Source organism: Papio anubis, chromosome 16 (genome assembly GCF_008728515.1).
Source record: "Papio anubis isolate 15944 chromosome 16, Panubis1.0, whole genome shotgun sequence".
Classification (NCBI taxonomy): Eukaryota; Metazoa; Chordata; class Mammalia; order Primates; family Cercopithecidae; genus Papio; species Papio anubis.
Window position 1 is genome coordinate 27,561,012 of NC_044991.1, and position 15,548 is coordinate 27,576,559.

Consider the following 15,548-nt stretch of genomic DNA (forward strand, 5'->3'; position numbering starts at 1 on the left):
CAGTTCTGCTTGGTAATATTTTCATTATCCTTCAATTAGTTATGTCCTAATTTTCCTAGTTGTTAGAAGTGCTTCTTCCCCAGTACCAGAAAGAAATAGCACTTGAACATAAATTTAATTTTCTCAGCAAGGCCATTTTTACTTTCTGCAGAAAGGGTACCCTCGCCAGCAGTTTTGCCAAGAGTACCCTGAACAAAGGATACAGGGCTATTTATAACCTGACGCTTCCACCTTGCTGCTGTGTCCGGTTTCCATTGGCTGAAACGGAACCTCACATTCTGTGTTTGTCCCAATTGGCTAACAACTTAGAACTTTCTAACAGAGGCAAAGGCGGAGGAGAACAAGGGAAGGAGGAAGTAACTTGTGGAATGCTGAGAAAGGTAAAAACACCTCCAAATAAGGAAGAGGAATAGGCTATGACCTAATGCTTGCTTGGACCAGTATAAGCATGCCAGGGCAAATATTTAGGCTAAATTGTGGGAGCTAAGAACACAAAATACATTAATTCATTTATTACAGCTAGCAGATATCTAAGAATGTTAGCACAGGTCTTTGAATAAATTTTACTTCTAAGAGAAGTGACTATTTATTCCTAATTCGACAGGGAGGAAACTCTCTTTGAAGAGGAACCTCTACTTTACTTTTTACATAGTGATTCTAACACAAGGGTTGTATAGTATGTTATTTATTTTTGAAATCTATGAGATTTTTTTTACAATTATTTATTTTTGAAATCTCTGAGCTTTTTAAAAGATATTTTTAACTGTATTATAATCAGATAACATGGCCTAAATATTACTGACCTTTGCATTTGAAGATTTCTGTTCAGTGAAGTGTACCTTAGTCAAAATGAAGAGATCATAGATATAAAGAAGATATTTGCAGTATCTAAAATGTATATATGACGCTGAGATGTAAAGATATTTGCAATATCTAAACTGTATACATGAAGCCAAGCGCAGTGGCTCACACCTGTAATCCCAGCATTTTTGGAGACCAAGGCAGGCAGATCACTTGAGGTCAGGAGTTCAAGACCAGCCTGGCCAACATGGTGAAACCCCATCTCTACTAAAAATACAAAAATTAGCTGGGTGTGGTGGCACGTGCCTGTCGTCCCAGCTACTCAGGAGGCTGAGGCACGATAATTGCTTAAACCTGGGAGGCAGAGGTTGCAGTGAGCTGTGATTGCACCACTGCACTCCAGCCTGGGCAACAGAGTGAGACTCCGTCACAAAAAATAATAAAATGAAAAATAAATATATGTGAAATGATCTTCTTTTGGCTTCATAACAATTCCAATATCCATCAGTAAATTAGTATCAACCAAAATTCAGGCTTTATTCAAATGTCGCTACTTTTTCCCATCATCCTTTTTGTTCCAGATTCCCATGCAGGATACTGACTTGTACTTAGTCATTTTGTCTTCTTAGCCTTCTCTGGTCTGTGACAGTTTCTTAAACTTTTCTTGCTTTTCATGACCTTGACAATTTTAAGAAGTAAAGGGCAGGTATTTTTCAGAGTGTCTCTCAATTTAGGTTTGATGTTTTTCTAGTGGTTACACTGGGGTTATGGTTTTTAGAAGACTATCACAGACATGATGTGTCCTTCTCGTAATTTCTCATCAGCAATCCATGCTATCAATATGACTTCCTACTGGTTTCTCCACTGTAAATTACTTTTTCTCCCCTTTCGTACCCTATTCTTTGGGAGTAAGTCACCAAATCTTGCCTACACGCAGGAAGGCCATGAGGTCTCATTAAGGGAAAATTATCTGTGCAAATTATTTGCAACTCTTCTTTAAGGAAGATTTGTCTCTTCTTCCTTTAGTTTTAAATTAATCAAAAATAGGTTTAGTTTTAAATTAATCATAAGTAAATAAAATTAAAAATTTAGTGTCTCAGTCACACTAGCCACATTTCAACACATCAGTAGTCACCTGTAGCATATTGGACAGAGCAGAAGTAGAGCATTGTCATCATCACAGAAAGCTCTATGGACAGCATTGACTTAGATCTTTAGTGAACCTTTCTTCTTTCCAAATATATGCATTTAAAAATACAAATTCCCAGGAACTGTGTTAATTCCACTGCATAAATTTTGTGCTTGTTTTCAATACCTTTCAATTCAATATTTTCCTTTTTTCACTGCAATTTCTCAGAGGAGCTATGGGTTATTTAGAATGAGGACCAGGACTGGGGTGAGATAAGCAAGGAGGCTGGAGTGCATTAAGGAGAGACGCACCCCCAGCTTCAGGGATGGCACGTTGTCACCTTAGGTTCCCTGCTTGCTTTACCCTAGTCCCAGCCCTGTTTAGAACTGTATTGCCTAATTGAGGGACTTTGGGGTTTTTTTCAGTGATCTTTCTGTTACTGATTTGTAAGTCGATTCCCCTACAGTCAGTGGGGAACTACAAAGAGCCCCATAGCTAACATCACAATTAAAGTAAACTACTATATCTGAGTTTGAGACCACGCAAAGGACACCCATGAAAGCCACTTCAATTAGTAAAGCATTTGGAATAGCCAATGCAACTTTGAATGCCAAAGTTGGAGAAATGAAACTACCACATGGAGGATTATGCAAAGCTACAATCATTAAGATACTGCAGCCTTAGCACAAGGATAGATAACAGGACAAATGAAATGAAATAGATTCCAGAAACACATATATACAATCATCCCTGGTTCACACAGTTTCCACTGCAATACAGTAGGGAACGAGTGGTCTTTTTAGTAGGAGGTGCTGCTTGATTTGGGGTATGCATATGAAAAAATTAGTCTCCGTGCCTTATCACACCATTAACAAAAAATCAGTTTGAGATGTCTCATCTAAACAATAAAGCTTCTAGAAGAAAACATAGAAGGAATATCTTTATGTCCTTGGTAGACAATTTCTTAAATAAGACATATGAAAGATAAACCTTAATGTACGTACGTACACCCATAAAGCCACCATTCAGATCCAAATATGGGACATTTCCAGTGACCCAGCACTTTTCCCGTACCCTCCCCGGTCGACAGCCCAATTTTTAAAAAGGTAAGAGGGGGCAAAATTTGAATAGACATTTAATTTTAAAAAAAATACTCAGGTGGCTGATAACTATATAATCTCAAGGTCCATTACTCATCAGGGAAAGGCAAATTAAAGCCACAATAAGGTACCACTACAATTTCAAGAGAAGGGCACTTACTAAAATGACTGACGGTACCAAGTGCTGGATCAGTAGCAATGGAATTCGCAATATCGGTGGTGGGAATGTAAATCGTTACAACCACTTTGGAAATGTATTTGGCAGTATCTACACTAGAAAGCTAAATATATGCAGTTCCAGCACTTCTCATAGCCATACATACCCACGAGAAATGATTACATGCTTACCAACAGACACGCACAAGCTCGTAGCAGCTTTATTCAAAATTGCCGAAGAATCAGCCTCAAAGTCCATCAACAGTAAAATAGATTTATATAAAACTGCCACAGTCACACAACAAAATTCTACCCAGCAATGAAAAAGAATGTGCTACTGCTACACACAGCAAAAATGCATCTCACTTATTTTATTTAACTTTATTTTGAGACAGCGTCTTGCTCTGTCACCCAGACTGGAGGGCAGTGGCGCGATCTCAACTCACTGCAAACTCCCCCACCCAGGTTCAAGTGATTCTCCTGCCTCAGCCTCCCGAGTAGCTGGGACTACAGGCACCCACCACTACACTTGGCTAATTTTTCTATTTTATGTAGAGAAGGGGTTTCACTATGTTGGCCAGCCTGGTCTCAAACTCCTGACCTCAAGTGATCTACCCGCCTCAACCCCTCAAAGTGATGGAATTACAGGCATGAACCATCACACCCAGCCATCTCACTTATTTTAAAAAGCCAAAGACAAGAATCTTTGTGGTATTCCATTTATTTAAAGTTCATAAACAAGAAAAACCTCTGAGGTCAGAATAGGGGATGGCTTGTTGGGAGCATTTGACTGGGAAAGGGCACGAAGACTTTGGAGCTACTTCTTGACAATAGGGAGCTGATGAGATGTCACTGTAAATAAAACCTGACAGTTGATGACATTGCTTGCTAGCATCTACAGCCACAAAGCACACATGGCCTAGCCTCACTTCTGCCTTTCGCAACTCCTGGAAGTGAGTCGAACATATTTTCAGCGAGAATCCTTGCTGCAAGGGAGTCTGGAATCTCCAGTGTTCATAGCCATCGTTTTAGTTTTTACAGGTGAAGGCGGAGGGTCAGTGTCACTCACAATAATGGAAGCCACACCACTTGATCCTGGCTGAACTGAAGTTTGAATAATAACTTTTGTTTCACGAGGCAACCCTTGCAGTTGCTCCGGCTTTTTAAATGTTTGATGGTTCTTGGTTTTGTGCTCTATTTCCTCCTTCAACGTCAAAAACTGTAGTCGGCACTTGGAACATCGAAGGACTCTCCTTCTGCTGTGCCTCCAGCAATGATTCATGTATGGTATCGCAGTTTTGAAAAGTTTGAGACAAAACAGACAAAGCAAATACTTTGTGTTTTCATGGCACGTTCTAAAATGTGTTTCCACATCAGCAAAGACCGACGATCTGTAATGGCAAACCTGGCACACATAGGGCATTTCGCCAGGCTTATGATGGTCCTTCATGTGTTGTAAGAGGACCTGATCTGTTTCGAATGACAATTCACAGATCTTACAGACAGCAGAGGGCCCCATGGCGATGTGCACACTGTCAATGTGACACTGTAGCTGGAAGGGAGTGGGAAACTGCCGGTGGCAGTGCTGGCAGGTGGTGTGGTCTTCCCAACTGTCGTTCCTCTGCTTCTCAAACTCCAAATGATGCTTCATGTGATTCATAAACTTAATATTTTTTAGAACTTTCACGCAACTGAGGCATTTAAAGGTGGTGTGAGTCTTCTGTTCTGGCTGCCTATCTCCTTTATGCTGTCCATAGTAAAAGTCGCTAAGTAACACGATGGGATTTTCTTTCCTGGAATCAAAGGTCTTCTTTTGACTTGCTAGACTTGAAATGTCTGTTATTACCAGGCCATCAGACCCATTTGCTCTCTCTGGATTCCTAAGATTGAAATGTGCTGTTCCATTAGCATCAGCCCAAGGAAATGTTGCTCCATTCTGAACGTGGTTTGATGAGTTGCAGACCCCCTGTGAGGGTGTATTTGTGCTTATTATAGAAGAGCTATCTGAAGGGACCACAGCTAAAGAATGTACCCCTGGGATTTCATGCCTGAGTTTAACCCTTTTGGAATTTCTGCTGTTTATATCTGAAGTGGAAAGTCGCTTGGAATCAGGAGAACTCTCACTTCTGCCTCCTCCAGAGAACATAGCTCCAACTAGATGCTGAGTCCCTGGAGGGAGAGAATCTGAGGAATTGGGAGAAACAACGTGTGGTGAGCCCATTTTATAAGCAGGTTCAGGTGAAGACATCGTAGTGACAGGACTATCTGTAGATCTCCCCTCAGATGGAGAAACTGGCCTGATGGCTTTTGCCATAGAGGTCACATGATTTGCAGGTTGCCACACGTGAGCAGGATCTTGACGGAAGTGGCCTTTTCTTCTTCTTGAATTTGAGCCTGGGGTGACTCTGTTCAAAATGTTTGAAACGACTGGTTTTGAATTTGAAATCATCCCGACAAAGAGAATTTCAGCGTCTTTATGTACATGTTCCACCCCAACAAAGATCAGATCTGGATCTTCGTCTTCTTTGTCGCTTTCTTTGGATTCTCTCAAAATCTTCTTTGGTGATTCCACTTCCTTACACAAAAAGACATCTCCCATTTTCAGTTTACTTTTTGCTTGAAGCCACTGGTCCCTTCAACTTCCAGAGCTGTCTTTTTACAAATTGCCACCTAAGTGCAACCATGTGACAATAGTCAATATTTATTTCAAAAGACAAAATCATTACTTTATTGTACCCTCCCTTAAAACACTGAGGTAACTATCAACATCACTCTTTTACACATCAGAAATAAGGCTTGAAACATTTTAAATGGCATAATTTCAAATTCACCTCTCTCTCCTACCCTGGTCTTCTGCAGTTGTGAGGCAAAGGAAGCAAGATTTCAGGAGGTGCAGATGGAACATCTGAGAGTGCTCGCCTCTAAATTTTGCACTCTAGATGCCTCGCTCACCTCCTCCTCATCCCAGATGTACTCTCTCAGATGTCTAAGGTTTCTAGCCAACTTAAACAAAACTTCTCTCAAAAACTTTCTGCTCTAAGCCTGGGCAATATAGCAAGACCCCATATCTACCAAAAAAAATTAAAAATCAAAAAAAAAACTAGCTTGGCATAGTGGTACACACCTGTAGTCCCAGCTACTTGGGAGGCTGAGCCAAGAGGAACACTTGAGCCCAGGACTTCAAAGCGATGTTCATGGCACTGCACTCCAGCCTGGGCAACCAAATGAGACCCCATCACACACACAATAAAAGCTACAACACACACACACCCTTTGCTGTTCCTGTAATGTTCCTTTTCTCAGTAAACCCAGTTGTTCAGTCTACAAACTTCAGAGTCATCCTTTGACAGACTTTCTCTCATACACCACAGTCAATCAATTAGCAAACTCAGTCTGCTCTATCTTCTAAAGATATCTGGAATCTGACTACTCTCTTCTATATCCACTGCCACCTCCCTCATGGAAGGTACTATGTTCTCTCCCTGGATCATTGCAGAAGTTGCCAGACTTAAAAGTTGTCAGATCTCCCCATGGTGGCCCCAGTGCCCCTGTTAAAATATAAAGGGGAGCAAGTATATTTTGCTCTTAAGTCCTCAATGACTTTCCATCTCATTCATAGGAAATACCAGTAAACTTAAAATTTCCCCATAGAACCTTAGGTCATTATCACCCTTGCTAACTCCTCTCCCTCTGCTGCAGCCATCCTGAGCCCCATGAGTCTGGAACATACCAGACCTTTTTCTTTTTCAGAACTTTTGTTGTTCCCGGGCCTTGCATGCCTCTTTCCCCAGATTAACCCCATCTGGGCTCCTGATTTGCCTCACGTCAGTGGTTCCTCCTCAGCAAGGCTTCCCTGACCACAGTATCAAAAATCACAACCTCCTTAACTCATATGTTCTAACCTTCAATGCTATTTTTCAACTTAGCATTTATTACTGCCTACCACACAAGATGTAAAATATACCTTGCAAGCCCAGGAGTTTGAGGTTACAGTGAGCTATAATCATGTCACTGCATCCAGCCTGGGTGACTTTTATAATTGATGGCATCTTACAGTCAGCGAAAAATCCTATTTCTTTGTATAAGCTGACAGCCCACTAAACTTGTTTTATAGTTCGCTAATGGGATATCAACTACATTTTGGCAAACAATGGTTTAAGACAGGAATTGGAAAATTGGCCTTTCCCCTGTTTTTGTACAGTCAGGAAGTCAAGAATGTTTCTTACACTTTTAAGGTATTGTTTTCTTACTTTTTTCTATTATTAAGAGTACATTTTTTTCTTTTTTTTTTTTTTTTGAGACGGAGTCTCGCTCTGTCGCCCAGCCTGGAGTGCAGTGGCGCTATCTCCACTCACTGCAAGCTCCGCCTCCCAGGCCCACGCCATTCTCCTGTCTCGACCTCCCGAGTAGCTGGGACCACAGGCACCCACCACCGCGCCCGACTAATTTTTTTTTTTTTTAGTAGAGACGGGGTTTCACCGTGTTCGCCAGGATGGTCTTGATCTCCTGACCTCGTGATCCACCCGTCTCGGCCTCCCAAAGTGCTGGGATTACAGGCTTGAGCCACCGCGCCCGGCCTAGCCAAACTTTTATATTTTTAAATCTGGGGGAATAAACAAGCAAAAGGAGGCGGGGCGTGGTGGCTCACACCTGTAATCCCAGCACTTTGGGAGGCCCAGGTGGGCATGAATCACTTGAGCTCAGGAGTTCCAGACCAGCCTGGCCAACATGGTGAAACCGCTTCTCTACTACAAATACAAAAATTAGCCAGGCATGGTAGCAGATGCCTGTAATCCCAGCTACTCAGCTACTCAGGAGGCTGAGGCAGGAGAATCTCTTGAACCTGGGAGGTGGAGGTTGCAGTGGCCAAGATCGCACCACTGCACTCCAACGTGGGTGACAGAGCGAGACTCTGTCTCAAAAAAAAAAAAAAGAAAAAAGAAAAAGGAATATTTTATGACGTGAAAATTATATAACATTCAAAATGTCAGTGTTCACCATAAAGTGCTGTGAAACACGGCCATGATCATTTGTTTAGTGCTGTTGTCCATGGTTGCTTTTGCACTTTTATGACAGAGTTGAGTACAGTAGTCCCCCCTTATCTTTGGGGCTTATATTCCAAGACCCCCAAAGTGGATGCCTGAAACTGCAGATGGAACCAAATTCAATATATACTATGTTTTTATATATATATATACACACACACATGTGATCAAGTTTAATTTATAAATAGGCACAGTAAGAGGTTAAGAATAAAAAAATATATATATACTGTAATAAAAGGTATGTGAGGCAGGGTGTGGTGGCTCATGCCTGTAAGCCTTTGGGAGGCTGAGGTGGGTGGATTGCCTGAGGTCAGGAGTTTGAGACCAGCCTGGCCAACATGGTGAAACCCGTCTCTACTAAAAATACAACAATTAGCTGGGTGTAGTGGCAAGCATCTGTAATCTCAGTTACTTGGGAGAGTGAGGCAGAAGAATCACTTGAACCCGGGAGGCAGGGGTTGCAGTGAGCTGAGATCATGCCACTGCACTCCAACCTGGGCAGCAAGAGTGAAACTCCATCTCAAAAAAATAAATTAATTAAATTAAAGGTATGTGAATGCAGTCTCTCGCTGACAAAATATCTTTATGTACTGTAGATCTTGGCAACCTTAGCATATGATTGTGTTTTCTTTCCTTATTACATTAAAAACTTTCCCATTTTCACTTAAAGGAAGCACTGTACAGCTTCTCTCTGGCATATTAGAATCTCCAGCCTGGCTACCCTTGTGCTTTGGGGCCTTTATTGAGTACCATAAGGGTTAATTGAACACAAGCACTGAGATACCACCAGGACAGTCACTCTGGTAACTGCGATGGCTCCTAAGTGACTAAGGTACAGAGAGCGCAAACAGCCAAAAGCATGGGGACTCAGGACAAAGGGAGGATTACCATCCCAGGGCAGGGCTGACTCAAGAGCTTATCACACTACTCAGAAGGGCTGGCGACTTAAAACTTATGAATTGCCTAATTCTGGAGTTTTCCAATTAATATTTTGGAACTGCAGGTAACTGAAAGCACAAAAAGCAAAACCCTGGATAAGGGAAGACTACTGTAGTTGAAGCAGAGAATCGCAATGCCTAAAATATTTACCATCTAGTCCTTCACAGAACAAGTTTGCCAACTCTAGTTTTAGAGAGGCAAAATGAAAGATACCAAATTTCTCAGCTCACCAGTTCCTAAAGTTGCGTGTGCATCCAGATGATCCAGTGCAGCTCAGTATGTTCCACTCTGGGCCACGAGGGAAAGCGAAGCTGGAGCTTCCTTGTCTCCACCTCCCAGACAAATTTGTCCAGAGACCAGCAGCACTGCTTCTGCAGGCGAACAATGCCGCTTGCTCTTCAAAGTCCTTTCTGAGGCCAGATCAGAAGGTCCCACTCCTTTTAAGCCCATTATAACCCAATCATTTTCCAGTCACATGTCTGAAGCAGTTTATCCTGATTGGATTTTCAGTTGTTGTCCAGCTTGATTGCCAAAACCTTTCCTCCAATTGCTACTCAAAGGAAAGAATGAGGGTTGGGTTTGAGGGTTGCCTTCTGGGTTGACTCAACTGGTGATGGGTGTCCTCCCTCTTCTCTGTTGTTCAGACTCCACCACCTTCTCTGCAGTGTGCCTGGGCCCTCAGCTACTGGGGGTCAGAAGGGATGGGGTGCGGAGTGGGAGGCAGTCCACATGTCTGTTCCAACGGAGCTCAAACAGAGATGAGGAAGTTCAAAGGCAGATATCTTTCCAGTAGAAGCCCCAGGGGGCAGGGTGTGTCTCACTCCCACAGCCCTTGAAGACTAGGCTCCCATAGGAGTTTCCCGGTGTCCAAACAGGGTCCTCACTGAGTCTTCAACAGCTTTCTCTAAGCAGCATCCCACTTCCTTCTTAATCAGTTTCCAGGGGTCAAAGGTCTGTCCTGATTCCCTCCCATCCCCTCTCACTTCCTTCCCTCCGTCTCTCCCTCCCCTCTCCTCCTTCACTGCCCCCTCCTTGGAATCTTTTCAGTTGAATTTCAGGCCCTCCCTTTCACTATCTTTACAGCCTTTGCAATCCAGATTAGAAAGCGGGGCAGGGGGAGCCTCAAGAGTCCCTCGACAGGTAAGAAATATTTGTATTTCCACCCCATTCCAACACAGTGCAATCAAGTTTCAAAATTAAACCAAAAATCATTTGCAAATTAAAATGTTCTAAAGTAACATCTCCTGATAAAACTTTAAAAATACCTTTCTGGGCCGGGCGTGGTGACTCACGTCTGTAATCCCAGCACTTTTGGAGGCCGAGGCAGCAGATCACATGAGTCCAGTAGTTTGAGACCAGCCTGGCCAACTTGGTGAAAACCCGTCTCTATTCTTTATAAAGTAAAATACAAAAATTTCCTGGGCTTGGCAGTGCACGCCTGTAATCCCAGGTACTTGGGAGGCTGGGGCAGGATAATCGCTTGAACCCAGTAGGCAGAGCCCAAGGTGGTATAAAAGTGTATGACACAGGGTCTTTATTTCTAGGGACTGGGGAAAGGCTGCTTGAGGGCATTGCAAGTAGCCAAGGGTGTGCCCCTGGAAAGCAAAGTGAAATGAGGACCGCTGCTGAGGTACACCTGTAGTCCCGGCTATTAAAGGGTGAGGTGGAAAGATCTTTGAGCCCAGGATATCCACACCAACCTCAGCAAAATATCAAGACCTCTGTTTCTACAAAAAAATTTTTTTTAATTAGCCAGGCACAGTAGCACGTGCCTGTAGTCCCAGCTACCCGGGAAGCTGAGATGGGAGGATTGCTTGAGCCAGGGAGATCGAGGTTGCAGTAAACTATGATTGCATCACCATACTTTAGCCTGGGTGGAAGAGAGAGACCTTGTCTCATTCATTCATTCATAAATAAATAAATAAGCAAGCAAAGTGAAATGAAGTGCAAGACTTAGACAGTAAAATTCTTCCAGGGGCCGGGCGTGGTGGCTCACACCTGTAATGCCAGCGCTTAGGCGGAGGCTTGAGCCCAGGAGTTTGAGACTAGCCTGGGCAACCTGGCAAAACCATGTTTCCACAAGAGAATACAAACAATTAGCCTGGGTGACAGAGTGAAACCCTGTCTCAAAAAAAAGAAAAAAGAAAGGGAGAGAGAGAGAGAGAGAGAGAGAGAAAGAGAGAGAAAGAAAGAAAGGAAGGAAGGAAAGAAAGAAAGAAAGAAAGAAAGAAAGAAAGAAAGAAAGAAAGAAAGAAAGAAAGAAAGAAAGAAAGAAAGAGAGAGAGAGAAGGAAGAGGGGAAGGCAGGGGAAGGGAGGGGAGGGGAGGGGGGAGGGGGGAGGGGGGAGGGGAGGGGAGAGGAGAGGAGAGGAGAGGCGAGGAGAGGCGAGGAGAGGCGAGGCGAGGAGAGGAGTATTCTGCAGAACTGATATTCACTCCTTCCTCTTTTCCAGAAAGAGAATCCTGCTAGGAAGATTCCAGGAAGCCTAGGCAGTGGTCAGGGGCTGGCTCAGGTATAAAGCAGGCCCTTCCCCTGAGACAGAAAGTTGTGGCAGTAGTGCTTATGGGAGGTGAGAAAATTGAGAGGAGTGTCTAGAAATAGCTCGGAGTGGCATCTTATTTTCTTTTGCTCAGTTTTAAAAGTCCCAAATAAAATCTCATCTAGCTGTTCTAACCAAGCTATTCTAACCCACTAATCTAGTAAAAATAAAATCACATGGTCTGAATATAAATTTGCATCAGGATACATGCCTTTCCTATGAAACATTTATGTTCCCTTATAAAATATATCCTCCTTTTCTGCAGAAAACTAACTGTAATGCATCTAAAGGTCACAGAATGTGGTGAAACATCCTCATGGTTGATTTTTTTAAAAAATTTTTATTTATTTATTTTTTGAGACGTGGTCTCATGCTCTGTTGCCCAGGCTGGAGTGCAGTGGCACAATCACGCAGTCTTGATATCCTGGACCCGAGCGATCCTCCCACCTCAGCCTCCCAAGTAGCCAGGACAATAGGCAGATGCCACTATGTCTAAATAATTTAGTTGTATTTTTTAGTAGAGATGAGGTCTCACTATGTTGCCTGAACTAGTCTCAAGCTCCTGAGCTCAAGCAATCTTCCCACCTCGGCTTCCCAAAGTTCTGGGATTACAGGTGTGAACTACCCGCACCCTGCCCTGCACAGCTGATTCTTTTTTTTGAGACTACACTCTGTTGGCCAGGCTGGAGTACAGTGGCATGATCTCCGCTCACTGCAACCTCCATCTCCCAGGCTCAAGCAATTCTCGTGCCTCAGCCTCCCAAGTAGCTGGGATTACAAGTGTGTGCCAACAAGCCCAGCTATTGTTTGTATTTTTAGTAGAGACAGGGTTTCACCATATTGGCCAGGCTAGTCTTGAACTCCTGATCTCGGGTAATCTGCCCACCTCAGACTCCCAATTATAGGATTATAGGCGTGAGCCACCACGCCCAGCCGTAGCTGATTCTTTATCAGTCTGCCTTTGGGAAGTTTCCTCTGGGAAACTCTTTCAGACCAGCCCCACTTTCCAAACAAAGAATTCCAGTGATGAGATTAAAGCTTGTCACAATATGTTTTTCAAATGACTGGTAGAAGCAGACCTTAAGATTAAAAAAGAAAAAGAAAAAATGGCTGAAATCTTGAATCCTTTATTGCTTTAAGGCACAGAATAGGAAATGGATGGTGCGTCAGGAATGGATGCAGGTAGGGACAGACCATCACTCATGCCACCTTGCTGTGTTTATGAAACAGAGTGCTGGAAATTAAATTTAAGGGATACACAAAGAGGTGCCCAGTCAGATGAACTCAGAGTTGGAATTGCTGTTTGTGAGACAGTTACGTCAAAGGAAGAAAAGAAGGAGAGAAGAAAGGTGAATATCAGGAGAATTTTCCAGCCAGAAGAAAGACACAGAGGCACAGGCATTTCATGGTCTGGAACAAGAAGAGCACAGAGACAAGTGTGGCTCCAGTTAAAGGACCAGCAGAGAGGAAAGATGAAGTCACTGATTTGTGTAGGGGACATAACAGTTAAGATATTGTTGGTCAAAGTCAAGATTTTGGGATTTATACTGAATGAGATGAGAGATTACAGGACATTTATTTGAAAAAGGAAGTTACATGCTATGTTTATATTTTAGTTTTCATCAAATTTGGAAAATCTGCAAATTTACATCTTCAATTTTTTTTTGGTTACCTCCTCTATTATGGACTCAAGATAAGATGCTGCCCTCCACCACTGTGACTGCCCCTGAAGTGTTATGTTGAAGCCCTAACTCCTCTTGTTGTATTTGGAGATAGGGCCTTTAGAAGGTAATTAAGGTTAAATGAGGTCATAAGGGTGGGGTCCTAATCCCATAAAATTAGCATCTGTATGAGAAGTGACACCAGGGAGCTGACTCTCTGTGAGCTGAGGAAGGGGTCCTGTGAGGACATAACGAGAAGGTGGCCATCTAAAGCTGAGAAGACCCTCATCAGAAACTGAATCAGCTGGAACCTTGATCTTGGACTTCTAGCCTTCAGAACTGAGAGAACACATTTCTACTATCTAAGCCACACAGTGTACGGTACTCTTTTAAACTCTATCTTGGCAGAGAAGTCTGTGTTATTTTATTATGGCAGCCCAAACAGACTAATATTCCCTCTCTCTCCACTTCCTCAGAGATTACAATTACACATATTATTGAGCTCTTGAAATTGTCCCCACAGTTTACTGACCCTCTGCTCATTTTCTTTTTTGTATTTGTTTTCCGTTTTGGGGAGTTTCTATTGCTATCCTCCAGTTTAACAATCTTTTCTTCTGCAATGTCTAATCCTCTGTTAATCTCATTCAGTGTATTCTTCAGCTCAAGCATAGTTTTCATCTGTAGAAGTTCAATTTGAGATGCTTTTACATCTTCTGTGTCGCTGCTTAACATTCTCCAGCTTTCCCCTAACATGTGGAAGATCATTGTAATAACTGTTTCAATCTTCTTGTCTGCTAATGCACTAATTATATCATCTATGACATCATTGGAGCCTAATTCAGTTGATTAATTTTTCTCCTTATTATGGATAGTATTCCCTGGCTTCTTTGCCTGCCTGGTAATTTTTGATTAGGTGTCAGGTTTGATCTTGCTGGACTTGAATATTTTTGTATTCCTTTAAATATGCTTGAACCTTCTTCTGGGATGCAGTTAAATTACTTCAAGCTCGTTTAATCCTTTAAGGCTTGCTTTTAAGTGTAGGTGGCCTGATTTTGCTCCATTACCAAGGCAATGCCCCTCTGGGAATCTATGGTATATCAGCCTACAATATCTCTTTCAACTTGGTGTGGCAAATTCTCTCAGAGAATGAAAACAAGTGCATGAAAAGGATGAAATGAGCAGGGGAGCTCTTTGCAGCATGCCAATGTTGCTAGATACACAATCCAACTTGACCCTTTAAGCTCTGCTAAGTGTCCTAGTGGTTTCTTTAGTGCAGACATAAAGATGAAGTTTACACACAGGGACAGGGGGACCAGAGAATGGAGCAGCAGTCCCAATCAGGAAGGGTGGCAATGCCTTGGGAGCCCAAGACCAGGCCTTGGTTTAAGTTCAAACTGTTGGAAGTGAATAGAGCAGCGTAAAGCAGTCCTTGAAAGAACCTGGACAGGTCAGTTGATGCCTCTAAACTTGGGGACTTCAGGGCTATGCCGGAAGGATCTGGGCCAGGTTCTTAAAGTCCACGTGAAGCGTCCTGCTGCAGTGGCTCATGCCTGTAATCCCAACACTTTGGGAGGGCAAGCCAGGTGAATCATTTGAGGTCAGGAGTTCGAGACCAGCCTGATTAACATGGTGAAACCCTGTCTCTACTAAAAACACAAAAAAGTTAGCCAGGCGTGGTAGTGACAGCTACTCGAGAAGCTGAGGCAGGAGAATGGCTCAAACCTGGGAGGCAGAGGCTGCAGTAAGCCAAGATCATGCCGTTGCCCTCCAGCCTGGGTGACCAAGCAAAACTCTGTCTCAAAAAAAAAAAAAAAAATTCCACATGAAGGATGCAGAGATGTCTATGAGTGACAATATGTCTAATCTCCTACTTTAAGAATGGCCATTTTCAAATTCTAACATTCCTTCAACATTTATTAATTCTTTTGTAAAGAAGAATGTAGATTTGTCTATCAGTGTGGCATCAGGAAGATTTATGTTATTTAAAAATGTTATAAACTGATACTGTCATTATTTTTTTTTTTTTTTTTTTGAGACGGAGTCTCGCTCTGTCGCCCAGGCTGGAGTGCAGTGGCCGGATCTCAGCTCACTGCAAGCTCCGCCTCCCGGGTTCCCGCCATTCTCCTGCCTCAGCCTCCCGAGTAGCTGGGACTACAGGCGCCCACAACCACGCCCGGC

At 43.0% G+C, this 15,548-nt stretch overlaps 1 protein-coding gene and 2 gene segments (V, D, J or C); 2 read left to right on the forward strand and 1 right to left on the reverse strand.

Annotated features, from left to right (window-relative positions):
* LOC103888259 overlaps window positions 1-15,548 on the forward strand; it is a 641,220-nt gene that overhangs the window by 181,108 nt on the left and 444,564 nt on the right.
* LOC101024006 overlaps window positions 1-15,548 on the forward strand; it is a 644,330-nt gene that overhangs the window by 165,190 nt on the left and 463,592 nt on the right.
* On the reverse strand, window positions 3,832-6,305 carry ZNF280A (zinc finger protein 280A). The gene has a single exon (XM_021921846.2). The coding sequence runs from the start codon at window positions 5,783-5,785 to the stop codon at window positions 4,157-4,159; it is 1,629 nt and encodes a 542-aa protein (XP_021777538.2). The 5' UTR covers window positions 5,786-6,305; the 3' UTR covers window positions 3,832-4,156.